Below are 27575 nucleotides of genomic sequence, written 5' to 3' on the forward strand. Positions count from 1 at the left end.
TAAAATTAAACAGTGAATACTAGGCTTTTGGTCTTGACGGGCACGGCCATAATGAATATATTCCGTTGAAGTTTCTACGTAGACTGAAGAAGACTTTGGTTCCAATGGTTCGAGCGGTGGCATTTTCAGTCACTATAAATACGAACCCCATTAGCACATTCAGAAACCACATTCAGTAAGCTCCTCTTTAGCAGAAAAAAAAAATGGAGAGAAAATCTCAAGCCAAACCAATTCTCTTCTTCTTTGTTTTAGTTTCGGCACTAATCGAAACTTCCTATGCCGGTGACATCGCCATCTATTGGGGCCAAAATGGTAACGAGGGTACCCTGAGTGATACATGTGCCACCGGCAGATATAAATACGTTAACATAGGTTTCCTTAACACCTTTGGCAATGGTGCCACTCCTGGACTCAACTTGGCCGGTCACTGTGATCCAGCATCCAACGGTTGCACCTCTCTTAGCGGTGAAATAAAAAGTTGTCAAAACCAAGGAATCAAGGTCATGCTCTCCCTTGGAGGTGGCGCGGGAAGCTACTCACTCGCTTCTCAAGAAGACGCCAAAAGCGTAGCTGAATATCTATGGAACAACTTCTTGGGCGGTACCTCGTCTTCTCGTCCGTTGGGTGATGCTGTGTTGGACGGAATTGATTTTGATATTGAGGCTGGGTCAGGTCAATATTGGGATGACCTTGCTCGTTCTTTATCAGCTTATAGCAGCCAAGGAAGAAAGGTGTATTTAACAGCAGCTCCTCAATGTCCATTTCCTGATGCTCACTTGGGAACTGCCATTAATACAGGTCTCTTTGACTACGTATGGATTCAGTTTTATAACAACCCCCTGGCTCAATGCCAATACGCTTCGGGCAACACCAAAGACATTTTGAATTCGTGGAACCAATGGACTTCTATAAATGCAGGAAGTATATTTTTAGGGTTGCCGGCATCACCGGAGGCGGCTGGAAATGGTTATATTCCACCGGATGTATTAACTTCTCAAATTCTTCCGACGATCAAAAGTTCAGCCAAGTATGGTGGTGTTATGCTTTGGTCAAAGTTCTTTGACAATGGTTACAGTGCCGCTATTATAAATAGCGTGTGAGCAAAGTCTCGCTACTTCTCGGTCTCTCTTAAAGACACCGTATTAACGCGGTCTTTTTTAATAGGATAATAAATTTGAGAGAGAATTATATTTCAATATTTTCCCTTTATGTATTGATTATCCCTCACATATAGAATTTAAGAAATAAATAAGGCAAATTATTAAAATATTTTTTATTTTTCTCGGATTACATTTTAATCATTTATATTTGAAATATTATATTTTAGTCGTTTACGTTAACATGTTGTAATTAATATTTTAGTCATTGAGTCGTTAATTGTAGTTAATAGTGTAACGATAAGTTAACATGGCATGTTAAATCATCATTTAAAAAAAATTAAATTAAATTGCTCAAAACGAAAAAAATATAGGGACCAATTATATAATTTAACCTAAAATTTTCGTTTAAACTGATGATTTAACGTGTTTCACCAGTTTACCGTTACAACATTAATGCCAATTCACACTCAATGACTAAAATGTTACAATACGATAATGTAAATGACTAAAATATATCATTAAATTTATGTAAACTAAAATATAAATACCATTTGGAGAAAAAAATATGCACCTAAAATAGGTGTGAAAAAAAAAATTAGGCCCATTTAAAGTATGGGTCCAGTTTAGATTTGAACATTTAATGCCCGAGTCAAGCCTAACTTGTTTTCTAATTTTGTAATATATTATATTATATTATTTTTTATATATCATATAATTTACAATAAAAAATTAAATCTATAGTTATATATAATACTATATAATATAAATATTAAAAATGTTAAGTTATCTATATATAAATTTATAATAAATGGAAAATATATAATTATTCAATTTAAATTTAAAATAATATAATATATTAAAAATGATTGAACCTAAAATGGGTTTAAGGTAACCATTTACAAATATGATCGAATGACAAAATTTAAGTTCATATTTCAAGCCAAGTTGAGATTGTGCAATTATAATATGTTAATATTATGCTTAAACCTAACTCGTACACATCTATTTTAACATAAGGGATTATTAAATTTTTATATTAAATATGATAAAAGAATACTTATAAAATAATGATGGATATACTTAAATTAAAGTAAATATGGCACTGTTAGAATTTTATATGTTAAAATTTTAGGTTCAACTCATGTTAAATTTATCTAGAAAAGGGTAACTGTTTTGTTTGTGTTAAGTTTCAAATATATATCAAATATATAATAATATATATACACATATTATTATATTAAACAAGTGGGTTTTTTAATTAAAGAAGCGTGCGGTAAGTATTTTTTTGTGAAATTTTAAACAAAACCTTATTTTTTATTTGGTTAAAATATATTGTTAGTCCCTAAATTTTGTTTAGAAATTAAGATTTAATCACTGTATTTTAAATTTTAAAATTCAATCCCTATTTTCAATTTAAAATTCTAATCTATTTTTCTATAAGAAATTGTCAACTTTTATGTTTATTTTTTGTCAGTCATATGCCATGTTATATTAAGACAACTTAATAAAATTTCAAGTTGATGAATTTTGACAAAAAAATTACAGTTTTAATGATTGGACTGAGAATTTCAAATAAAAAAAAGTAGGAGACTTAAATTTTAACCTTTTAAGTATAGGGATTAAATCTCAAAATTTACCCAAAGCACAGGGACTAATAGAATATTTTAACCTTTTTTTAATATATATATATATATAGATATATAAAACAGGGTTTATCGATAACTTGTACTTTAACTAGATTTGAATTTGAAAAGTAGTTAACCAACACAATTATTATAACATTAGTAGAACTTAACTTTTTACAAGCAACAGTATAACACGCCAGCGACGTCGTTTGAGAGGATCCAATAATTCAGTGATTCAAACTCCAAATTCTCAACTGTTTTAAACCAAACAGTTGTAGAGCAAAACGGAGATGATCGAAAAAGGATAAAATCCAAATTTAGCCCCTAAGATATACTTTGTTTTGCATATAGGCACCTATTTATTTTTTATCAAAAGTGATACCTAAACTATTAATTAGGTCTTATTTAATTCAAAGCACGATGAAAATTAATAAAACCATGACTAATAAGATCAAATTAGTTTGGGGCTAATTTCCTAAAAATAACATTAAATACCTAGGTAGAAAAAATGACATAATTCGGGGGCTAATTTTATAAAAAAGAAAACTCCGTACTATGTCGATACAAACTAAGCACAAAGCTCCTTTGGTTTTTCAGCAGCCTCCTTTTAAAGTCCTTAGCTTCCACCTTGCGCCAAATTTAGCGGCGATTTCTCCAATCTCCAATTTCCTTCATAAAAATCAGCTAATAAAAAAAAATCCCTCGCCATTTCTCTACCTTCCTCTTCCGTTACACGTTTTCGTTTCCTCTCTTATCTCTCTCATTTTTAGCAAATGGCTCAAGTGGTGGCCACTAGATCGATCCACGGCTCATTCTTGAGCCAGGGCACTGGATCCGTTCAAGAGCGAGCTGTCAAGCTTAAGCCTGCGAGCTTCGGTTCTAAAGTGCTGGCACATGACGGGAAGAAGAACAAGAGAGTCTTGCTCGGGAAGAACTCTCGGATTACCGCTAGGAGAGCCGTACGCGCCGAACCTGAAGTTATTCCCGTATCGCCGGAGGATGTGCCTGAGGTTTGTGCCGCTAGGAACTGTCTTGATCGAACTCTTTGTTTTTGTGTTTTGTTGTTTGAAAAGAACACGAAAAAGGAAAATAATATGAGTCGATCTTTTTTCTAAATCTTACTTTATGTTTTTGTATATAGTTAGGAGCTAAGAAAGCATTACGCTTTAATTATATTAATGCAGTGATACTATGGAGCGTGGTAAAGTTGCATGAGGTTCTTTTTAGTTTGTGGAAAATGAATTATCCTATTATTATTGAAATTTGCATCATCCGTAGCTAAAAAGGTGAAATTCGAAATCTGCTAGCCATTGTGTACCGATGTCATGGCATCATTGACAGTCTGACACTAATGCGTAGTCTGCGTTTACAAATAGAGACCAAACCATCAGAAAAAAAAAGTTAGGACTCAACTCAAAGTTTCCCGGTGAGATATTGTTACAAGCCAGGGTTTGGTTTACTGTGGGTTATATTTGTGCAAGGATACTATGGAAAAAATGAATAACATAAAAGCAATTTGTGTATCTGTGTTGTATTCATGTAGTTTGACATGTCACAAGCAATTCGTATTTTATGTTCTTAGAAATTTTTGATATGGTAATAAATTGTATTATCGAGATTTTGAGACATTTATGTATTTATGTCCTGTTTGTGTAATTTCTTAGTGTTGGTGACTAATATTGCGGGTCTAACATAAAGTATGTAGAACAGTGGCATGATATGCACTTGTTTCCTCACTTACAGTAACAGAAATGGAGCCTTGAAGTTTATAACAATTTTAGTTTTGTGGTTAAATTGAGGAAGTCTGAATTATTTGTCTTAGCTCACTTGAAATTTTAAGTTTTGGGTTTATTTACTCTATAGTTTGAGGGCATTGCAGTTGCATGACATTGTTAGTATGATTTTAATTGCCATTATATCTATAATCAAAGAACTTTTCATGGACACCTGCGGAGAGAAATTGTTGGAAATCATTGCTTATATGCTGTAACCTTTCATTCCTTTTTTCTCCTTTTCTTCAGATGGAGGAGCAATATGAGCAATTAAGGGGGATTCAGCAAGTAGGTGACACATCGGTGGCTATGTGGTCCAAACCTGTTGTTAGACGTAAAACGAAGATTGTTTGCACTATTGGTCCTTCAACAAACACAAGAGAAATGATATGGAAATTGGCCGAGACTGGAATGAATGTTGCTCGTTTGAATATGTCTCATGGAGACCATGCATCTCATCAGAAAGTTATTGATTTAGTGAAGGAATATAATGCACAATCCAAAGACAACACCATTGCAATCATGCTTGACACCAAGGCAAGTTTCCCTTAATTTCATTATGTTTTACTGTGTAACGCCATTATTTCAGGTTGCTTGAGTCAATGAGTTTGGTATTTTACTGTGTAAAGTCATTATAATTGGTTGGACATAGTGATGTTGGCAACAATAAACAACTGATATTATCTAAATTTCTCCGATAATTCTAATCCTTCTTTTTTTGTAATATTCATTCATTCTGTTCTTATGATTATTTGGTTCTGTTTATCAGGGTCCTGAGGTTAGGAGTGGCGACTTGCCTCAACCAGTTACATTAACAACTGGGCAGGAATTCACTTTTACAATTCGGAGAGGGGTTGGGACACCTGATTGTGTCAGTGTCAACTATGATGATTTTGTTAATGATGTAGAAGTGGGTGACATGCTTCTTGTTGATGGTATGCTACCATGATTTTTATATGGTTTATATGGTTGTTAATCTCAGTCCCCCTCCCCCATGAAATTGGTTGCCAGCATGCATGTTACAAAGTTATATCAATCTTTTCAAGTAAAATGCTTCTCAGTTATAAATGTATACTTTTTTACTCATCTTTTCCCTTTAATCTGAACATATGTAGTATTATGATTCAATTGTTAATAGTGTAAGATTACAAATATGTAGCATGGTCTTCAGATTATTTGCTGAAGAAAGAATTTAATGATCTAGAAATGAATTATTAGGTTTTCAGTTTTCACTGCATATATCATTTAGCTTGGGGTGACCTGGTGTTTTGTTAGGTCTGTCCTCTGCCAAAACAGAAACATGAGAAGTGAACAAGATCTTTTAACGAAAATGCAACTATGACTATGTAGATGCAGTTCTTACTTTCTTGGGTCTTTTGCAAGTCACCAAGGAAACCTTTAGCATTAAAGAGGAAGCTTTTTGTTTTATTTACCTAAGTTGTTTGATTGAGTAAATTAGTAGTATACAATCATCTCTATATTTTATTTCTAGGCTAATGTGTACCCTTTCATTATCAAACTGAGAATTTGGTGTTCTAGTTCAATCTTGACTACTATGAACACAAAGCACTAGAAATATCTCTGGAAACATTTTTTTTTGATTTGTTGATTTATACTCCTCGGACTTTTGATTTGTGATGTAGGTGGTATGATGTCATTAGTGGTGAAGTCTAAGACAGAGGATTCAGTGAAGTGTGAAGTAGTTGATGGTGGTGAGCTCAAGTCTAGGAGGCATTTAAATGTCCGAGGAAAAAGTGCTACACTGCCTTCTATTACTGGTTGGTCCTTGAATTTTAGTTGTTGTAATTTCTGTTGCTTTGTAGATTTTCCACTTTCCTCCTCTTCTTTGTCTCACTTTCCCTTTACACAGTTGAGGAATTTTGAGGAGCAATGGATTAATTATTTCCATTGGTCTACTGCAGAAAAGGACTGGGATGACATAAAATTTGGAGTAGACAACAAAGTTGACTTTTATGCTGTTTCGTTTGTTAAAGATGCTCAGGTTGTTCATGAGTTGAAGAATTATCTGCAGAGTAAGTTATCTTTAGTTTTTTCATGAAATAATAATAACTGTAGACTTGGTATATGTTTTTAAGTTCTCCACTAATGATTTTTTTTCCCTTCATTTTTGGCAGGTTGTGATGCTGACATTCATGTTATCGTTAAAATTGAAAGTGCAGACTCTATTCCAAATTTGCATTCAATTATAACAGCATCGGATGGGGTGATCACTTAAATCTTTTCCATCATGAATATTTAATGCAGATAATTTTAGGGTTATTTATACATAGAAAGGTATAGGTAGTTTACTGGTTATTTAATGCTTTTTAGTTCTATCTTTGCTGAAAAAGAAAATCTTTGATTCAGGAAAATTGATGCTAATTATTATGAGGTTATTCATTTCAAATATTAGGTAGCATCTTTGACTTTGTCATTTAGCTGTTACTTCTAGTTACTATCTTGATCTTCTTTACTGTGATGCGGAGAGCTCTGGGAGTCTGGAAGATAGTTTGATTTGAAGTAAAGTCCAGTTATTACCACTTCAGTGATATATATGCTGTTTAAGAAGTAATGCATGTTCTTTTAATTTAGGCAATGGTTGCAAGAGGAGATCTTGGTGCAGAGCTTCCTATCGAGGAGGTTCCTTTGTTGCAGGTTGGTTTAGTTTTTATTTATTTATTTTTATTTAACTGTAAAGACTGGGTTTAGATGAATCATCAAACATGTTTTCTAAACTAGCAAAGAAATGAAATTGTGTTTATTTATAAATTCAGAACTCTCCTTTGTGTAAAATGTAGGAAGAGATAATTAGAACATGTCGAAGCATGGGGAAAGCTGTTATTGTGGCAACCAATATGCTTGAAAGCATGATTGTTCATCCAACACCAACTAGAGCAGAGGTATCTGACATTGCCATTGCTGTTCGAGAGGGTGCTGATGCTGTCATGCTTTCTGGAGAAACAGCTCATGGAAAGTAAGTCAGGAAGTTACTTCCATTGCATTTTAGAATTTTATTTTAACTTATTCCTCTTCATACCCCCCTTTTCTATTAAATTTTCTGTTAAAATTAGGTAAGGATTTCAATTTTCTCATGCTAATATATAATGATCTATATTATAGTTTAGTTTAGAAACTTGCCTTGAGGTAATCTGGAAGGTTTATTGAATATCCTTGGATCCTAGTTTGTGAAGGTAAAAAATACCTGAATATCTACTTAGCAAATTTCCTTCAGACGTATAAATTGGTATATTGAATGTGCCAGCTTGCTTTATCTTTTCTCTTGACTGTCCTGAGCAGTTACTTGTATGGACAGTATATGTAAATTACTCCACCTAAATTCAATCTAAATTGATTTCACTTTCTTGCAGGTTCCCATTGAAAGCTGTTAAAGTGATGCATACAGTTGCTCTACGAACTGAAGCAACCATATCTGGTGGTGAAATGCCACCAAATCTCGGTCAAGCTTTTAAGGTCACTTAATACACTTCATGCACTTTCTATAGGCTTTTAAGGTTCCATGTTTTTTTTTCTTGGTCAGTATTCTTAATGCTTTCTTTTTCTTTGTCAACTATCAGTTCTGACTGGATTTACTACTTCATTGTAGAACCATATGAGTGAGATGTTTGCATATCATGCAACTATGATGTCAAACACTCTTGGAATCTCCACTGTTGTCTTCACTAGAACTGGCTTCATGGCTATATTACTTAGCCATTATCGTCCTTCTGGCACTATTTTTGCCTTCACTAACGAGTGAGTTTCACCCGATCCTGAATCCAAAAATTGTTTCCATTGTTTAATCTCTGTTAAATATTTCTTCATCAAATCAAACCTCAAATGGATAGACATAACATGCCATAGTACAAGACAAGTTGAACAGAAAGTTAAATATCTCTCTCTGGGTGGGTGGGGTGGGGGAGTGGCAAATGAGGGGTTGGGACCATGCTTTTAGCTTTCTGTCCAAATTGTCTTGTACTATGACATGTAATGTCTGTCCATTTGAGGTTTGATTTGATAAAAGAATATTAATCCAGGAAGGTGACAATATCTAACTCACAAGTGCAATGGTTGTCTAGTAGTGTATGGCCAAAATGAATATCTACCAGACTACCATTACTGGGCTGTGATCTCGAATGTTTAACCGACAAGAATTTAATGGCCATGCAGGAAAAGGATACAACAAAGATTGGCTTTGTATCAAGGAGTATGCCCTATATACATGGAGTTCTCTGATGATGCCGAGGAAACCTTTAAGAATGCTTTAGAATTACTGCAGGTAAGATGTTACCATAAATTTTATTATGGAAATCCCCTTCCATTGGTCGTTAATTATTGGTGTAGTTGTTCATTCATGGGTTCATTCATGTTTATTTTGGACAATACATTCAAGTGGTTGTTTTGAGGTATCCAGTTTAAAATATTCAAAACCTTCACGTATTATTTTGATAATGGACCCGCATTGATGCTTGTGGGGTTTTGGATCAAAACTTAAACCAGATTGTTCTGATTAAAATTTTTCTTGCTTTCCATACCAAGGATTTTTCATGACAACCAAACCAACTTTGAAATGCTTGCATAAAGGATGGTTTATTACCTTTAACATAGGATACATGCCATTGGATAGCAAGATTTATACGTACAATTCTAACCATTCATTACCATATAGAGCTTGGTTCATCTGATCATACCGCACCTTGGTGCTGTTACGTGCATTGACCATCCGTTTCTTTATATACCATACTAGAACTAATATGATTGATCTGCAGAAGCAAGGAATGGTGAAGAAGGGAGAAGAGGTGGCACTTGTTCAAAGTGGCAGACAGCCCATCTGGCGATTCCAGTCCACTCACAACATTCAGGTCTGCAAAGTGTAAGAGGCTGAAGATTAATGGGAGAGAATCCATTCGACTGATTATCTTCTTCGTGCAAATTATTAGTATTTCAAGCGATCGCGGCGAAGAAGAGCATTCGAGTTAGGTTTTTTTGTAGCTTTCCTTCAGGTCATATGATTAATAGGACCCTTTTGTTTTAGCCTGTATTGTCTTATTTATTCTGGGTTTTGCACTTTTTTGTTTGCTTTGAGATTTCCTGGTATGGTTTTTCACCTGCAAAGTTTGAAACTTGTTATCCAAATAAAATAACTTAGAAACAAACATGAAATGATACAAACTAGTTCAATCCATTAAATTGGCTGGATATAATCGGTATTCACAAAGACGACCTAAAGCCGATTCAAATTGAAATTATAATTATTACGCATACAATTATGTTACAATCACGATATAAATGAAAAAAAAACTATAAAAAATATATTTGTAAGTTATTTATTTAGCAATTAAATCATAGATGAAATGAATTATATGTATAAATGTTTATAATGAATTATATGTATAAATGTTTATGAATCTCAAGTTTGTTCCTCAGACTTTTGATTTTATATTATAAGAGTAAGAAAATATATTTTAATTATTAAAATATTATTTAGTATCTAATAGCACGATTTTATTAAAGAAAAATTAACCAATGGCACAAGCTTTTTAAAAATTATTAAAACAATATATTTAAATAAAGAGTTTCTCAAAATAACAACGAAATGATTTTAACTGATACTTCTATAAAGTGTCAATAAATTCATATTAGAAATTTTATCATCACTATTATCATTTTAACTAATAGCCTAATATTATTAAAACCATTATCATTTTATTTTAATTTTAATCTAGAAATTTAAGAATAGTACAAAAGTAATGGGCCTAATGAGCGGCTTATGACTGGAGGAGGTCAGGGCCGTTCTTATTATCCAGTTGTTCTTGTTAAATGTTAATCCACTCCACGTCACTTATATGCCGGACCCCCATCATATTTCCCCTAGACCACAGCATCAACTGATCCTGTATCCAAAAAAAATATAAAAAGAGGCGGGAAAATTTGCATCTCAATTGGCGCCACAAGAGCCCTAATCGATCGACCATCCATCAGTAATATTTTTTTTCCTTCAACGATCTTCATCTTCCAATTTCTCTAGCAGAAGTCTTGTTAGAGGTATCATTATTCTTCCCAAATTTTCTCAGATCTGATTTCTCTATAACTCAAAACACTAGTTTCTACCAGGTTCTCCCCAAATCACCATTTTAAACCTTACTCTCCTTGTAAAAATGGACATGGAGGGCTTATCAAGTATCTGTGCTAGTCTCGGCATCCTAGAAGAAGATGAAACAACGAAACAGATGGTCTACACAAAGGGGGAGCATTGTCTAGGTAGTCTCATTTGCCTTTATTGAAGTGGTTTTTTCTTTGATTTATTCCTTTTGTATTCAGGGAATATAAATTGGATTCCACTAATCTTGTTTCAAATAACTTACTGGCAGATGCTTTGAAGGACTTACTGAGATTTTTAAGACGGGACGATCCAGAAACGCGAGAAGTATTTAAGCAAGTTTGTAGATGGAATATAGTTTCAAAGGACTTGATTCCGATCATTGAACATTGCCAACATGATCGGAATTTGGTGTTAAATGCTGGTATGTAAAATTTGATGTTAAAGTTTTATTTTTTTTGGCCATTTAAGCCAAAAAATGTAGTAAATGCTAAATTGGTGAATATTTACGTTCTTTTTCTTTTCGCATTTTCCAGTGAAAGTTTTAGTTTTTCTGTCAATGCCTATCGAGCCTTCCTCTAGTGATATCCCTCAACAGATAGAGTATCTTTGGAATATGAAGTTTTCTCTCACGAGCAGTGATGCTGTTGCTGTTATAGTTTCCCTTCTTGAAGGTCCACTTGAAAATTTGGAATGGTAAGCATGATTTTTTTTTTCTTCTTTTACCAATAGGCCATTTAACTGCCTGCTTAAATTCAGGTGCTGGAAAAAGAAAGAAAAGAATAATATATTGTTTGGAGAAACTGCCCAATTTGTTGATCAACAAAAACAAATGAGTTTAACTGTTTATGAAACCTTAAGAATCTAAGTTCTAGTTAAGCTCATTAGATGATGTTATATAGGATGTTCATCTTTTCATTTGCATTTAAATCATCTGTGCCATCAAATTTCCTTGTATTCATTATGCTGTCATCAGCCTAAATGTTTAATCTCTTCAATTTCAGTGAATTGTTCACGGAGGATGACTGGAAATTGGTCCAGCTGGTGTTAACCTTGTTTCGCAACATTCTTGCCATCCAAGATATTTCATCTCTACAAAAGGCTGGCCAATTTTTATCACTGAGAGACAGATTTCTTGAACTTCTGTTCCGTGAGAATGTGATGGATTTAATTATTGTTATAACTCAGCAGATTGGTGGTTCTCGTGGCTATCTTCGTCAGGATAACTTGCTTTTGTTGGATATTTTCCATTACATATTTATGGGTCAAGACCCAGAGTTACTTGTTAAAGCTCATTTGAAGCGTTCTGAGGTTTGTTTCTCTTTATTCTTGTCTAACCATCTGAGTAAGAAGTTGATTAATGCAATTTGCTTTTCCACGTTCTTGTTTCTAATGACCTCTGTATGGTAGGAGGGTGGAGATGCCAAGGCTTGCATTGATGATCTTAAGTCCATCATGGAAGAGGAAGCAAAGAAAAGAAGGGTTTCAAGACTCCAGCATACCAATCGTCATTCACAGTTCAGTGGAACTTTTACACGGTTCACTGTGGTATGTAGTATCATTGTCATTGATGTTTTGATACTAAGCAGGTGCTGCATTAATAAATTTAACTAATCATGTTTTATCTGACAGGGTGGCTCTACAGTAGTGGTCAAGGGAAATCCTAATTATGCTTCTCAAAATACTCTGCTTAAATCTCATAGTGGCCATGGGATTTCAACAGGACATGGTGATCTACCTTTAATGAGGAAAAATATTCTTGCATTGCTTCATGATTTTGTGAACCAGTTCCTTTCTGGAGGCTACAATGGTACACAGTTTGAAATTGAAATTCCTGCTTGTTTTGTCGACCCACCCTACCCCTATCCTCTTTTTTTCCCTTTCTTTCCCTTATTCTTCATGTTCTTGTGGATAATTAAATGCAAACTCAATGCATGTCAGTATTGATGAAATCTGTTCGTGAGGATATTGAGAAGGAACATCACACAGTTCAGAAGGGTGACATAATTGTTTTCTTTAAGGTTGCTGAGTTTGTTACTTCTTTTCAGTATCACAAGTATTTGGCCTCGAAGGTGAGGAATACTCCAATTTTTACTTGTTTTCCTTTAGACACCCTAGATCCTTAGACAAACTTGCAGTAATTGATAGATAAATGTTTTCTTCTATTAATTGTCTTTTACAAGTGAATCATCATAGGTTGTTATATTATTCATTCCTGGAGTACACTCATCATAATCTAAAGCTGTTAATTGCTTACTTTTGTTTCATGTATGCATTAAAAGTTATGTTTAAAGCTTTAAGTATTGGGAAGTGTAGCTGAATCAACTTCCTTGGAACTAATTTTCGTACTTCTTACAATGTATCAAATTGGAAGGATTTAAGAATATAACATCATAGTTAAATTCTGCAATGCTGGGCCTCTTGTTAATTCTCACTTCAACAACAAGGTAAATATGAAATGTTTCTGCTATCATCCTACCTGTTTTCCTGTTTCCTCTTTCATATCCAAACACACCTTTAAGTTTTAGTTTTAGAGGGGCATTGCTAGAGATTATTATTTTTGGTTAACTACTGAATGGGGAGTTTAATTGGATGCTTTCAAGTGCATTTTCTTGGTTGTTGAAGGTTTGACTGATAAATTAAAAGAGTGATGTGAATGGTTTAAAAGACCTGAAGTTTCCTCTTTGTTAATGGTTGGTTAGTGGTTTGTTTCCAAAATGGGGTAATGGACACAATTAACTCTGAATAAATGTTGCCAAGGGACACTATATTTCTTCTGAAGTCTTTTCAGTTCTTGATGCCCATGTTTGATGGGTTTCATTTTATACCTATTGACCCCTGAAGTTTATTCAGTTTTTGGTGTTAAACTTCCTTGAATAATACATGTAGTCTCCTCTTGAAACTTTGAAATTGATCTTGTTGTAGCCTTTTCTGCCCAAACAAGTAATGTGGTTGTAACCTTATTGAAAGTCAAGATTAGTTACTGTCAAGATGTAAAACCTTAATCTCTAAGGATTTTAGTTTTTATGCATTTGGTTTCATTCCTTCAGCAGTAGTTTGATATGTTCCTTCTTTTGGTCATAGTTACTGGCTTCATTATACTAATCACTTTTGTTGCCCTGGACATGATGCCCTTTAACAGCCAAGTAACGGAAATGCTGCATCTGAAGCTTCTGCTGATAACTGTGCTGATGACTCATTTTTCCAAGGTGACGCATGTGGACCAATTGCAGCATCATTGAATGAATCAATGTTCCAACTTGTGATTTCAAGATGGCGTAATGCATTTGAAGGCTTGAAGGAAACTAATGATTACAAGTTTCTATCTGCAGCAAGTTCTCTTTTGAAAAATATGGTGATGTGTACTTTTATCATCTATCATTTCATAGGCTTTTAAGTTTGTTTTTTGTTGAATTGGATATTGGTATGTCAATTAGTCCATTTGTCTCTCTCTTCTGCACTTGCAAGCTAAGGTACATCTATAACTGTATTTGCTATATCTTATGCTTAAAAAGCTAAACATTTGCGTACATATTAATTGAGGAAAATTAATCTTCTTTCAGATACGGACAATTCTTCTTTTATGGGGATTTTGAGAACAGTTCTTACCTTGTCATGGGACTTTAGTTCACCCTTTTGAAAAGCGACTACCTTGTTTGAGTTTACTGATCTGCTTACGTGATACCCTATTTAATATTTCCCCTCCTTTGTTTTCTGAATGCAGATTCGAATGTGTGATTTAGTGCTTAAATTATTTCCAGAAGATTCTAAGGAGCCTCTGACAGCTCGCATCCTTCTTTACAAGCTATTTTATGATCAGACGGACCAAGGAATGACCCAGTTCATTCTGAATCAAATCAAAATGTTCAACTCTCGCAAGCAACCCAAAAGGTTTTCTTCTGAATCTCAGAAACTAGCGTTGAAATTGACAATTGTGTTTGTTACCATTTCAATAACCTTAGCTTTAAATTTTTGACTTCTTAAGCTATTCCTAGTTATTTAATATGCTTGCTTTTGAGAAAGGCTACAATCTTCTTTGATAAAGAGGTTTGATCCTCCCCCACCCCTCATGTTTCATGTTTTATATGCATATATGTCCTTTTTATTCATTGAGTGATGAGGTAACCACCACGTGTTCAATAGGTATATGTCGCTCTGATCTGTAATTTCTTTTGCCTTTTAATCAAGTTTATGATCTTTTGAGGACTGTTCAAAAAGGGGAAGATAGCGACTATCAGCTAAAAATTGTTGTAGATACAAAGGAACTTTTTAACTTGGGTAAATTATTTTTTGCATTGAGTACTAAAAAGAAATGTTTCATGAACAAAAAGAAAAAAAGAAATGTTTCATCGTTGCTCGAGTATTTTGCTATTGCTGATAATTATATTTATCAGTGATCTTGCAGATTTGGTAGAAATGATGCATGTAATTATGCAACTCATGGAGAATCTTCAAGCACGTGGCTTATTAAGGGTATGTTAGGCTTTAAATTTTCCTGTGGATATACACTGTTACGCCATAGCTTAGCAGATAAATGACCTTGGCTGCATGACCTGCATTGGCACATGGAAAACTCACAACTGCAAAATATGCAATCATTGTTAACCAATTTGCTAAATTTGCTGTCAGTTGTCAATCAGGAAAATTGATTTCTTTATAGTTTTGGTCCCTTAAAGTGGTTATCTGCTATAATGACAGCATGGATTGACGGTCTTTAAGAACTTAGTAGGTAATGATTACTGAGCTATTGGGTTATGTCGTGTATGTGACTCAGTTATTCTCTAACTACTAACATGCAATTAACGAAGTTTTCTTTCTTTAGTATGAAATATTTCTCTATCCTTTTTCCTTCTATAGTTAAATTCTGTGAAGAATTCCTTTGATTTTATCATGCACCTTTATTTCCTCTCACTTCTCTCCCCGTGTGCATGCCTTTTTGTGCGTAAGATCTAGATTGATTTTAGAGCATGCTTCACTCCTATGAATTTCTAGTTTTTCTTTGCATCAATTTGAAGAACTTTCTTCTCTTATCCTTCTCTGTTATGTGCACTGAAATGTAAATTACGTGATTAAGGTTTCTAGAAAATCAAGGAAGGGAAAGAAGAAGAAAGCAGTGAGTGAAACTGTTACCAAAAGTAAACAGTTTGAAGACCATGCTGCTGCACCTGATGTGGATGGTTTCTCAGTTTGTGAACGACCAGCAGAATATGTGGGAGAACAGGAAAGCCCAATGAAGGTGGCATCTGGTCTGAAAGAAGATACTAATACTTCTCCATTGGTTGATGGGCTAGAAACGTCTGAGACAAAGATGGGAAGCCCTGGAAATGTGCCACAGGTTGATGATAATGCACCTGGGCATGCTGATGATGATCTTTATCGCTGTACTGATGATTCTTCTGACGATGAACAAGCAGCTGCCGTTAACGAAGTTGATTTTAAAGTTTCTAGTCTCATTTCAGCTTTTGCAAACTGCAGCTTTATCCAAAATTTGTGCTGGTTACTTAAATTTTATAGGAGCAATTCAAGTAATACAAATCAATACATTATAGGCTTGTTGCGGAAGATAACGGATGACCTTGAGCTTGCTCCAATGCTTTATCAGGTCAGAACTTAACCCTGCATTCTTTTTATACATATACAGAGAGAGACTATGGAGAAGACCTAATATATATTTTAATTTTGTACAATTTTTTGCAGTTGTCACTCCTTATAACATTCTATGACATACTAGAAGAGCAGAAGTTGTCTCCAAGTGAGGACCATGCAGATATTGTTGTCTTTATTACTAGTTTGGTCAGAAAAATGCTAAAGAAAATGAAGCACCAGCCCCTTCTATTTATTGAAATTCTCTTTTGGAAGACACGGAGAGAATGCCATTACATCAATGCTGAATATTTATTACACGAGCTTGGCCATTTGAAGAAAGGAAACAGAAATCAGGATAGTGTTCCCGGAAATACAGAAGTTGAGTCCTCAGAGGTGGCCAATGAATGGGTTCGCAGAAGCATAGCAGATGCACTGGGCGAGGATGAAGCTGATGTTGTAATCGCTCATGACATCAGACATCAGAAGTAAGATGTTTGCAATTTAGTTTATTTGGCTTACATATGCTAGCTTACTAGTGGAAGAGTCATGAATTCAACTTGCGTTTGGTGTCAGCTTATTTTCAAGTCTTACGGGTTTTTTTCTGGCCTGGGTCCTAATTTTTCTTATATATATTTAATTTAATTGTACAAGGATATTTTGGTATTTCAATTATAATAAGAATGGTGCATTAAAATGGCCTTACCTTTTTAGAAACGAAGGGTATGCCATCTGAATTAACAATATGAACTGGCCATAATTTCTGAACTGAGATGACTGATTGAGAAACCGCTTAATTGGTGTATTTGGCTGGTGCAGTGGGGAAAACTCCTTGGAAAATGAATCTGAAATGATTTATGAAAGAAAGAGAAGGTTTGTTTTCAATGATGATATGGAGGCAAAACTCAAGGATCTCTATGAGGAGTAAGTTTGTTTCGATCCTGTTGTCTCTCTGACAAGCCTTTTCACTTAGATCTTCCCTTTTCTTCAAAGATATGGTGCATCTACTTGCCCCATTGAAAGTAAAAGCATGTGATCTTGGATGATCATTGGTATCTTTCATGGCGCACAAATTAAATGTTTGCTTTCCACCAAACTTAGTACATCCTTTCAGGAGTTTCTGAAGTTAGTTTGCTTTCCACCAAACTTAGTACATCCTTTTGTTGCAGGTTCAAAGATCATCCAAACTGTAGCCGTCTTATTGCGGATTCCCTAGATCCTTCTGGTGGAGTTTTGCCTGCTCAAGTTTCAAATAAGCTTAAACAGTTAGGACTTAAAGTTGCACCAAAGAAAAGGATAAGGAATGATGGTAGAAATTTCACTTCCAGTTCTGATCAACAAGGGGGTGGAAGCACTCTTAATGATTCAAATAATTTAGAAGGAAGTTCACAGAGGCAACCTCTGTAAGTATTTCTGTATCTGTTATCATTACTCCTTGTTATAGTCAAATTACTCTAAAAGAGTTTCAGGAACAACTTTTGATGCAACAATGTGGTGTTCTATTCTTGAAGTTACAGCTTTGGACATGCAGGAATGACAGAAAGAATTTTTCCTGGCATGAATCTGTTATATTTACCTTCAAGTTATGTTCTATTGTTCTAAACAGGAACACCAGGAAAAGAGTCTCTGCCTTTAGCAAGGATCAGGAGGCAATGATTAAAGATCTATTTGAGCAGTGAGTATCAGTTTACTAGTATTCTTCCTATATTCTTGTTTCCAATGAATTAATTTGTTTTTGTATGTTATTCTATTTTTAATTTCCCGCCCTAGTATTGATTCTTACATCAAAAAATAAAAGAGAAACTATATATGCCCAAATAAAGATGAACATCAAGTACTATTAAATGGCTGTTTACATTCGTGATAAGGAAATGGCAATTTGGTATTCTATGCAGATTTAAAGACCATAAGAGATGTAGTTACATGATCGCAAATGCATTGGATGCTGATAATAAGTTTACTGCTGCCCAAGTTTCACGCAAACTCAAGCAACTCGGTTTATATGTTCCTAGGCAGAAAAAGTCTAAAGAGAATATGCATTTGAGGGATGAGGAATTAAATGATTTATCTGCAAATGAAATGCATGACTCGGACAATGAGACATTGCTATCATTTAAGAACAGGTATCTACACGCTTATCTATTTATCTGTTATTTAGTGCATTAAATCATTCAATTTTCATGGCTCCATTGTTTTATGAACTTCTGTCAATTTCCTATTAGCATGTTTTCAATGCTTTCTACCTGCTAGTTGCAGTTACCTCAGAGATGAATGGTTAACCTTCAGCATTATAAAACTCAGCAGAACTTTAGCCATACAAAATTTGCTGGATTTAATACAGCATGTCCAGTTGAATATTGTCTGTTTCTTTGCTGCCAATGCTAGTACAAATAGTTGTTTTTATGCCAAAAATTCTCTGGAGATGAAAACCTAACCAGCCAATTCCATCAAAACTAACAATAGATTTCAGAAGTGAATCTGATTTTTGTATGCCAAGTGAGATCAATAGGAGTACAAATAGTTATTAACATTCATTTTTACCGTCGAACTTTTTGGAAGCAGAAAGAAGGACAATGGCGGATTGTTCAATCAAGAGTTTCCAGGACAGAACATGGAAAGAGAAGCATTAGATGACGCTGATGATGAAACTCTAAGCTCTGTTTTCAAGTAATTATCTCACTCTCAAACTATCACACGCACAAACTCGATACTCCTTCACGAATGCAGCATTCATTACACTCACACAAGCAAAAGGGAAAATAATTTAAAATTCTGGACCTTGATATTGTAATAATTTGGACCTTCAGATGTCTAACATTGTTTGGCAATAAAACCTTCTATTTGATTAAACAGAGCTTTTAGAGTAAGCTTGCTAATGACCAGTTTCCGTATTAATGCAATAGGTATGGAATACTTTGTAATAACCAGTTTACACAGAAAATCCAATAGATATGGAATAAAAAGCAAGCAAATATTCATGTTTTGTAATTCTGCATTTCTCTTTTAATTTCAAGCAAATATATATTGCTCATAATAAGCAACACATAAATTTCAAGAGAGTTTACTGTATATTTCTTTTTTGTTGTACCAATAATTTTATCTGTTAATCATAGGAAAACCAGAAAGCTTCCTTCGAAGTCAAATAATGAGAAGCTTGCTGCAGTAGCTACTGGGGAGAGGTACAAAATTTCTGGAGCTGTAGTTGCAAATGATGTAACTGAAAGGTAAGCATTCCACCTCATCAAGAGTTCATCTTTATAATATAGTATTTGCATAAAATTATCCAGCAAAGTGAATCTGTTGATTAAAAAAAGAGAGAAAAGTGAAGATTTTCTGGCTACTAACTTGTGAGCAAATACTCTTTAGGGTAAAGTGATCTCAATTAGAGCATAACTCTTGTTTTATTATTATTATTATTATTTTTCTTTTTCTTAGGGATGAAAACAACCAGTTTGCTGAGATGGATATCACATTTCACAATGATAGCAAAGAAGGCACATCAGAAGCTGTAAATCCTTCACCTGAGAATATTGAGATGGAGTCGGCAGATCAGCAAGTAGAGGATGAGTTGGCTGATTCAGGAGATGATGCAGTGACTGTGGAAGCCTCCATCTATAGAAGGAGACGTAGAATGGTAATTGATGCTGAAGATGATGATTAGTCTCTTTTAAGTCTTGTATTGTATATAAAAAGTGGATCCCCGCTCGTCTGTTAAATTTGATCTTTTGTAGTTAGCTCTTTAGTCACTTGAACCTTTTGCTTACATATGGGTGTAATTGAGTCTAGTTCGAGTTCAAATAACTCGACTTAGAAATATAAAGTTCAATATTTGATTTGAGCTTGATTAAGTTTTTTAATCAATTTTTATATTTAAACTCGAGCTTGAGTTTAGGATTAATAATATATAGTAAAAGACAATAATGTACTTTAATAATATAAAAGCTTGATATATTTTGTAAATTATTTAAATTAAGTATTATTAAGCTCTAATTTAGCTTAATTGATAGTTCGAGCTTCAGTTTAACTAGAAAATTATTAAATTGAGTTTAAAAATTTTAATAATTCTCGAATTGAACTTAGTAGCTTGTGAGCACTCTCATAGGATGTTCAATTTTAGTGTTTTTGGATACTTTTGGTAAAAAGACCTATCTAATCTCTCTTAATTTTGATATTAAGCAAATTGATTCCTTTAAAAATAACCGAATAATTTAATTCATAATATTAATTTTAAAAGTAAATAATTAAAGACAATTAATCTTGGCATTAACAATTTCAGTTAATTATATGTAATTTTGATTAATATCTCAAAGTTTAAACATTTTGCCAACAAAATATGTAAATATTAAGAGCTAAATTTATTGCTATATTAATCAAAATTATGTAAAATTAACAAAAGACATTAACACTCCGATCAATTGCCCTTAATTGTTACCTTTCAAAATGAACATGGATTTTAAAGAGAGCAATTTGCTCTATTTCAAAATATTGATGTCATTTCATCAATAACTTTAATGTCACTAGCCTAGTATAATGCAACGAGCGAATGTATGTTGCACCCGCTAAGGACAGGAAGAGATCGTCAACTTCCTGATAATATACAAGCTATTTTACTTTATACTGATTTTTTTTCATATAAGATTAACCGGAACCTTCAAACAGTGCTGCCATGAAGTGGCCTTGTCTCTGTAAGTTTTACAATGACAAGTAAATAAAGGTACAAACAATTCAATGAATTACATCATCACTCACGATATTACCTCTTCCAAACACTGGCAACAAATAGGCATCCTCAAACATGCACGAAAATATGGAAAAATATTTATATCTTGTCAATAGGCCGATAACTAGGTTTCATTTACCTGATTGGGATTATATAATACAAGTAAAGTGTCTTCACAATATGGAAGTTACTCGAACTGAGTTATCTGCCGATCCGGTCAAGAAAATAGGCAAGCTTGGGTGCCAATCCACGGTTGTTATGGCTGCACTATGGGGAAGAGTTTTGAACCCATTTGAATGGCCTTGTACCTGATCCATGATAAAAACGAGGAAAGAAAAGGACATATATATTGTAAGGGCTGCCAGTGTTAAAGGAACTAGAGAAACATTATATCAGAATCACTGCAATGATTAGTTTGGACACCAGCCAAGATTTTTCATAAGAAAGACCAATATCGGGAAATCACAATTTTGAGCATGCACGCTTGTATTAGGAGGTGGTACACGTGTGTGTACTTGTTTAACAACAAATATGAAGAATTTACCTGATATATGGGTGCTCTTACGGAACCAGATGTTGCTAACAGCTGCCTACCGCTGGCATCCAATGCCATTTCGTGTCTACAATATTTTGACGTCTGGGGTTCAGAAAACCTACAGAGCATAATATCCATGTTACTACATTTGGCTCCATTAACTCATGTAAACAGATTGATGATGCAACCACAACCAATGCACTCAATGAAGGTGACGGGCTTTTCAAGGCAATAGAGATGTGGAATGCACAACCTGAATGGAATGCTGGATACTTCAATTATTTTCTTTTTCCCTTTACTTCGAGCCCACTATAGGGGATGCAAATGATCTTTAAGGGTGGTTTCGACAATAAGAAATGAAAATTACCAGCTAGAAGTTTTTGACCAAAGGACACGACCTTGGTTTTGCAAGCTCCATTCAAATATCTGACATTGCAAAATCAATCTGTGAATCTGCTAGCTTAAACATAAAACCATAGATTGAACAGAGTCTAGCTTAGATAGTAATTACCTTTCCATCTGAGCCCAAGCTAAAAATGCTCGTCTCATCTGGCCCAAAAAGCAGTGAGCTTATTGCAGAATCATGTGCTGGCCACCCGGTGATTTGAAGACCAGCAGACATGTCTTTCACCAGTCAAGGAGCATTCATGTTACATTTTAGGTTCTATTATCAGAAGACAGCAATGACACGATCAAATTAAGACAATTCTCTAACAAAGGTACTGTAATCCTTGGAGGTAGGTGCCTTTAGTTAATATGAAAATTCATGACCACTTGAACAATAGGACATAACAGACATACAAATATGAGCTGATAAAGAAAAGGATACCAAACATGTGAATCATTCCATCAGTGGCAGAGGCAGCTAAAATCTTCCCGTTATGATTGAAGCATAGAGAAGTAATTGCAGGCGGATCTTCACCGAGAGGAAGGACTGTCTTCATTGAAGTTGAAGTCCATTAAGGCATAAATTATTTTTAAACAAGCCAATAATCATCAATAAGCATTCTCTATATATACAACCGCATACCATAGCTTTCCATGTTTTCATGTTCCATACAGTCAATGAAGCATACCCCAGAGAGTCAATAGAGGTTGACCCAAGCCTGAAAGAAGAAAACGTCCAACTAATCTCATGGCCAATTTTAAAAAAAAAAAAAAATTAATGGGAGAGTAAAAGACCTACTATGATGATGGGCAATCAATCTTCCAATGGATTCTAACTAATTGTTACCCACCATGATATATTGGTACAAGAAACTACTTAACAACCTAGCATAACTAATCAAGAAAACCAAAATTATGTGTGAATCACAAAGTGACAAGAATGAATATGTTACTAATGCATGTTTCTGAAAACAAGAGGCTTTGTAATGCTGGATCTATACAATAGCTCTACTTGCAGGTCTTCTGATGCATTATATACCTCTACATATAAATTAAGAAGAGTACATCTATTTAAGCCTGTGTTTCAAACATCCCGATCATGCACTATTCTCAACTGCAAAGCCTGCATGCAGGAACTAGATGGTCGAAATTGTGGCAATACACAGTTCAGCACTTCACCTAATCTGGAGTATCCAGACCATCTTAGGGGTTCAAAAAGCCCATTAAAAAAAGAAACGGTTCCCAGTCAAAATAAGATCATCATATGTTCAATAAAATTATTGACACAAATAGTAACCAGTAGCACGTAATGTTTTTTAAAAAATAATAATAATTATCAGACTTGATCCATGAGAAGTAACAACATAACATTGTACCTAAATTAAACCCTAGCACCATGAATACCATCTTGACAACAACTAGAAGCTCATCATATAATATTTTGATTGTGTAGCTTCACATATTTCAGTCAAGTAAGAACGTTAAAATCTAGTAACCAGGCAGTTATAAATTAAGTTACCTTCGTGAAGATGCAGCAGAAACAAATATTGGTTCCACAGGGCTGCACTTTAAATCCAAGACACTGCAAGACGGCAACAAAAAAAGAAGAAAGAAAAGATGAACAAGTATAAACAAATTAATAAACCAGTAAACATGGGATTCCAAGAAGTACCTTGGAAATGCATCAGTTGTATTCAGATCACAGACAACTCTCTTCGCATCAACATTCCATGCTTTAATGCCTCCATCAGCAGTGCCTATGAGAAGCTTTAGGAACAACAAATTTTAAGTTGCAACAATTATAACATTACCCCCAATCAAACTACAAGTACAACCATGAAACAATAATATAGTTACATACCAAACGGTCAGATTTGCATTCCCAGTCAAGTGACATTATCTCGGCTCCACAATAGATGGTCGCGTTTCTAGATGCTGGAATCGATGAGTCATATGTCCATATCCTTCATCAAAAACAAAGAGAGAAGGAAGTAAATAAGAAGTCGCAGACAATAACAGAGCACAGTCGTTAGTATAAATGACATCTTATTATCTTTCCAAGTACATTTAACCAAGGTATCTGACAAACAAATTTGTTAAAAACCACAGCCTGCACACAGATGTAACCCATCTAAATGGTGTTAGTCAATTGTCAGATTGTAAGGATGACTACTCTTCCTTCCATTTTGTGTTCTTTTATATTTGATATTCATCAACAATTGGGCAGGATAGACAAATTTACAAGCCCAAACGCAACCACAGGCAGCAAAGTGCGCTATTCTAAATATTTACAAGTTCATATCAGTTTTTTTTAAAGAGCATACCTGACAGTGCCATCCACAGATGCACTAGCTATATTGTTCCCAGATGCAGAAAACCGGCACCGAGTAATTGGACTTGTGTGGCCCAAAAATGTCTCCTGGAAATAAGGTTGTGAAATAAGGTTGTTCCAACAGTTTCACGTATACGAAAAAATGAGCAAGAAATCAAAGTGTATGCAATAATGATGTTTGAATATATTTAACAGAGAACTTACCTGAAACTCAACACTCACTTCAGGAAATTCTTCTTCTCTGAGCATTTCTCTGCCATTCTCTGTCAAATCACATCAGGATAACTTAACCCATTTTTTTTGGGTACATACCTAACCCATTAAAGTAGAGGAAAAAGGAACATTTAAACAAACCTACTTCATTATCCACAATTCCCAGCACACTGAAAATACAAGTGATGAACAAATGTCACTTACCATCAAAATGGCTACCATACAACTTTTGAGCAGTATCGTCGATTCCACCGGATGAAGCATGAAGACTTGAAGCAGAGTATGAATCTTGCCTCGATGACGACTCAACACGAGCTGATGCAAATTTGGTCGGTTCAGCAGCAGCACATTCCTCACTCTGTGGTATACTACCCAAATATGAGGTTGCAGGAGCACAAATGTCCTCACTACTTGAAGATGGGCGTAAATTTTCACCATCAATGCCACTTGATTGAAAAGAACTGTTAGCTGCTCCCATGCTCCTATGAAATGTTCATGCAGCAATACTGGTATCATAATGTGTTCGAATAGAATCATCTTTAACCACGTAATGCAGCAAGTACTATCATGATCTAGCAAAATCAGAAGATCCTTTACCTTTTTGATAGACCTAACTGTGCCTCCTTCTCCTCCAGTAAGGCCTGAAGTTGCAATAACTTTTGATTAAGACGCTTGTTTTCTTTCTTAAGACAGCTAATTGTATTCTTTTCTGAACTGATCTTCAGTAGGGCAGGAAGGCGTGCTTTGGTTAAGGACATTCGTCAAAATCCCATCATTAATTGAATCACTCTAACGTCAAGGAAAAAGTTAATATATCCAAGGCTTTGCTCATACTAATATCTACTAGCAACAAAAACATCACCACAATGGATAGCTTTTGAGGCAAAACCTTTCAAGACCAATTTTATTTCAAAATGCAGAAAACTTCCCCAATAAGTAATTCCTATGGGCTCTCTGTTAATCTACACATGATTACATAATACATACACAAGTTATGCAGAGCGTTTTCAGAAGGAAAGTATCAATTCTAAAGGATATGAGTACCATTGAAGATCTCGCTGAAAAAGTTCCTCACAGAAAGACGGAGAGCTTCATACCATTCCTTGGAGAAATATACACGAAACTGAGGATCGATGCTAGGGTTCTTCACATAAGGAATGGCTGCATTGCATGCTCAACAGAATCAATCAACAAGAGAAAAAGAAAACACAATACACAGAAGCCAAAACAAATGAACCTACCAAACCAAGCTGTCCAATCAGAACCCTTTAGCAGCAAATCATTCCCATTCATTCCAAAAAACTCCACAACTTTATCTTTCCTCCCAGATTGCAATGCATGAACGATGTAACACCGAAGAACAGAGCCCTCCAATTTCGAGAACGTATCAAGCATCGTAGTCTCAGACCACGACGAAAAGCATTGCTTAAAGAAACTAAATAAACCAACTAATTTTTCGGCATGAAATTTAGGAATATATACGGTGAAAATCAAGTCTAATATCTTATAAACTTGAAACATTTTACCAATATCCGTACATCTCTCAGTCTCAAAAGCTTGTAATGTATTTGTAAATCCTCTGAAGACCAAAAATTCCCTCACAAGCTCCTCGGCATATTGCATATTCTCCATCCTATACTATCTACAGAAACAACGATAACATTCAGCATTATTAACTTGTTGAATCCATGAATCAACCAAATACTAATTGAATTATGATAAAAAAATTTACGAAAACAAAAATTCAGCCGAAGCATGAATATGAAGGATACGAAATTAATTATCTAGGGTTTGGTGTAATTGTCATTCTAGATATGTAAAAATTGGGGAAATTAGATGGAAATTTGTACCTTACAAGAATTACAGGGAAGTCGAACGTCGATGGGAAGCAAAACGTACAGATTAGATTAGACCTTGAATTTTGAAACTTGGTTGAAGAAAAGAATCTTTGGATTCCTCGACGGGAATTTAATTAGGGATTCGGTGCTTCAAATAAACAATGATTTTTATGTACTATTTGTTTGGTTAAATTGCTGGAAGCATCTTATGCTATTGCATACCATACACACTTACCATTAGCTATTGCTATATTTTTCCTTTTAACCAATTATCTATTATTTCTTAAAATGAAGTTTATCTATTTCAGATTAATTATTTTTTTAATAATCTCATTATTTATTTTAATCATATTTACTACTTTTTGACACAAAGTTCAGAATTATCTATAGCCTCTTTCAAATCCATAAATAAAAGGATAATGCAAAGATCTTCTTACTTTGATAATAATATCTATGTTGAGCTAAGATTCAATTAACGGTTAATTGAGTTAATTAGTTATGTTTTAATTTCATATTTAATATTTAAAAACGGTTAAAAATTAATAATTTTACTTTTATATAAGTTTGAATTAATGCAATTTCATTTTAAGGTAAAATTTTAATTTTATAATTTTATTTTAGAAAACAAATTTATCTAAAGACTTTTATTGATAGAGTCTAATTTATGTGATGTTTGATAATATAAATTGTAATTACACAAATAACTTTAAATTTTAAAAGTATAATTATTATAAAAGTATCAATAATATTTGAGAAAAAAAATTATAAACAAGTAACAATACCTAAAAAGTATTTAGCAATAAAGCTGCTCATAAGTTGGGCCACCTGCTCAAGCCTAAAGGCTTGCTCAAAAAATAAGAGGTTCGGATAAAATACGAGACCCGTAAAATGAGTTTTGGTAAATTTAAGACCTATTTTCTATTTGTGCTAAGCCTTGGGCAAGATTTTTTGGCCCCGAGCTTAGCCTGGTCTGACCCAACCCAAATATATTATATTATAAAAAATATTATATTAATTATATATGTTAAATAATTATTATTTATATTTATATTAAATTCTTGACCCAATAACAATTAAACTCATTACCTAAAACCTAAAAAAGCAAACTTACCCAACTAAATAATACATCCCAAATATAAATTTTAAAATTATATTTAATACAATAAAATATTCATTATATTTATTTGTGTTTTTAATATAAATAATTTTAATGTGTTAGAAAATATCTATTTTAACTTTTAGTGCATTTAGTGTATTATATTTTTAAAATTTTATTTTAAATAAAAATTAATCTGAAAATTTAAATATAAGCAACCCAAATCAAGTCCAATTTACCTTTTTAAAAATTAAATCGAGCTTGAGCAAAAAATAAG

General features: G+C 34.0%; 4 protein-coding genes across 6 annotated transcripts; 3 read left to right on the top strand and 1 right to left on the bottom strand.

Moving 5' to 3' along the window:
• LOC108478626 (hevamine-A-like) lies at positions 1–1269 on the top strand. Its single transcript, XM_017781096.2, has one exon. The coding sequence runs from the start codon at positions 204–206 to the stop codon at positions 1098–1100; it is 897 nt and encodes a 298-aa protein (XP_017636585.1). The 5' UTR covers positions 1–203; the 3' UTR covers positions 1101–1269.
• A 2031-nt stretch (positions 1270–3300) lies between these two features.
• On the top strand, positions 3301–9684 carry LOC108479614 (plastidial pyruvate kinase 2). The gene is made up of 12 exons (XM_017782325.2): positions 3301–3735; positions 4747–5034; positions 5267–5432; positions 6141–6275; positions 6420–6530; positions 6633–6721; positions 7090–7152; positions 7296–7471; positions 7866–7968; positions 8102–8250; positions 8665–8773; positions 9264–9684. Exons 1-12 carry the CDS (start codon positions 3499–3501, stop codon positions 9369–9371), a joined length of 1734 nt encoding a protein of 577 aa, XP_017637814.1. The 5' UTR covers positions 3301–3498; the 3' UTR covers positions 9372–9684.
• A 664-nt stretch (positions 9685–10348) lies between these two features.
• Positions 10349–20025, top strand: LOC108476698 (uncharacterized). Of its 2 annotated transcripts, XM_053023616.1 has the most exons (20): positions 10349–10539; positions 10609–10755; positions 10866–11018; positions 11131–11290; positions 11599–11905; positions 12005–12142; positions 12227–12404; positions 12536–12666; positions 13737–13949; positions 14319–14485; positions 14989–15067; positions 15669–16196; positions 16292–16665; positions 16997–17101; positions 17347–17580; positions 17784–17852; positions 18073–18300; positions 18740–18844; positions 19291–19401; positions 19613–20025. In XM_053023616.1, the coding sequence occupies exons 2-20, from the start codon at positions 10653–10655 to the stop codon at positions 19836–19838; spliced, it is 3609 nt and encodes a 1202-aa protein (XP_052879576.1). In that variant the 5' UTR covers positions 10349–10539; positions 10609–10652; the 3' UTR covers positions 19839–20025. The 2 variants fall into 2 exon arrangements, with proteins under 2 accessions (XP_052879576.1, XP_017634462.1); XM_017778973.2 differs by having other exon boundaries at positions 10349–10755.
• Positions 20026–20782: 757 nt separating this feature from the next.
• Positions 20783–26467, bottom strand: LOC108476691 (uncharacterized). Of its 2 annotated transcripts, none has more exons than XM_017778962.2 (16): positions 26220–26467; positions 25606–26006; positions 25403–25525; positions 24962–25103; positions 24569–24846; positions 24356–24414; positions 24144–24238; positions 23681–23783; positions 23492–23586; positions 23339–23401; positions 22463–22538; positions 22262–22370; positions 21944–22056; positions 21800–21858; positions 21442–21550; positions 20783–21205 (listed from the first exon to the last, which is right to left on the bottom strand). In XM_017778962.2, exons 2-16 carry the CDS (start codon positions 25994–25996, stop codon positions 21071–21073), a joined length of 1950 nt encoding a protein of 649 aa, XP_017634451.1. In that variant the 5' UTR covers positions 25997–26006; positions 26220–26467; the 3' UTR covers positions 20783–21070. The 2 variants fall into 2 exon arrangements, with proteins under 2 accessions (XP_017634451.1, XP_017634450.1); XM_017778961.2 differs by having other exon boundaries at positions 26215–26467.
• Positions 26468–27575: the final 1108 nt, after the last annotated feature.

This window comes from Gossypium arboreum, chromosome 12 (genome assembly GCF_025698485.1).
Source record: "Gossypium arboreum isolate Shixiya-1 chromosome 12, ASM2569848v2, whole genome shotgun sequence".
Lineage (NCBI taxonomy): Eukaryota > Viridiplantae > Streptophyta > Magnoliopsida > Malvales > Malvaceae > Gossypium > Gossypium arboreum.

Excerpts from the sequence above, each read along its gene's own strand:
- LOC108478626 (XM_017781096.2), top strand. The coding sequence starts at position 204 with ATGGAGAGAAAATCTCAAGCCAAACCAATTCTCTTCTTCTTTGTTTTA.
- LOC108476698 (XM_017778973.2), top strand. The coding sequence starts at position 10,653 with ATGGACATGGAGGGCTTATCAAGTATCTGTGCTAGTCTCGGCATCCTA. Across the intron at positions 10,756-10,865 it reads AAAGGGGGAGCATTGTCTAG|ATGCTTTGAAGGACTTACTG; the intron begins GTAGTCTCATTT and ends ACTTACTGGCAG. Across the intron at positions 16,666-16,996 it reads CATGACATCAGACATCAGAA|TGGGGAAAACTCCTTGGAAA; the intron begins GTAAGATGTTTG and ends TGGCTGGTGCAG.
- LOC108479614 (XM_017782325.2), top strand. The coding sequence starts at position 3,499 with ATGGCTCAAGTGGTGGCCACTAGATCGATCCACGGCTCATTCTTGAGC. Across the intron at positions 5,035-5,266 it reads CAATCATGCTTGACACCAAG|GGTCCTGAGGTTAGGAGTGG; the intron begins GCAAGTTTCCCT and ends TCTGTTTATCAG. Across the intron at positions 7,472-7,865 it reads GGAGAAACAGCTCATGGAAA|GTTCCCATTGAAAGCTGTTA; the intron begins GTAAGTCAGGAA and ends ACTTTCTTGCAG.
- LOC108476691 (XM_017778962.2), bottom strand. The coding sequence starts at position 25,996 with ATGGAGAATATGCAATATGCCGAGGAGCTTGTGAGGGAATTTTTGGTC. Across the intron at positions 22,539-23,338 it reads TCTGCTGCATCTTCACGAAG|GCTTGGGTCAACCTCTATTG; the intron begins GTAACTTAATTT and ends TTCTTCTTTCAG. Across the intron at positions 21,206-21,441 it reads TAAGAGCACCCATATATCAG|GTACAAGGCCATTCAAATGG; the intron begins GTAAATTCTTCA and ends ATCATGGATCAG.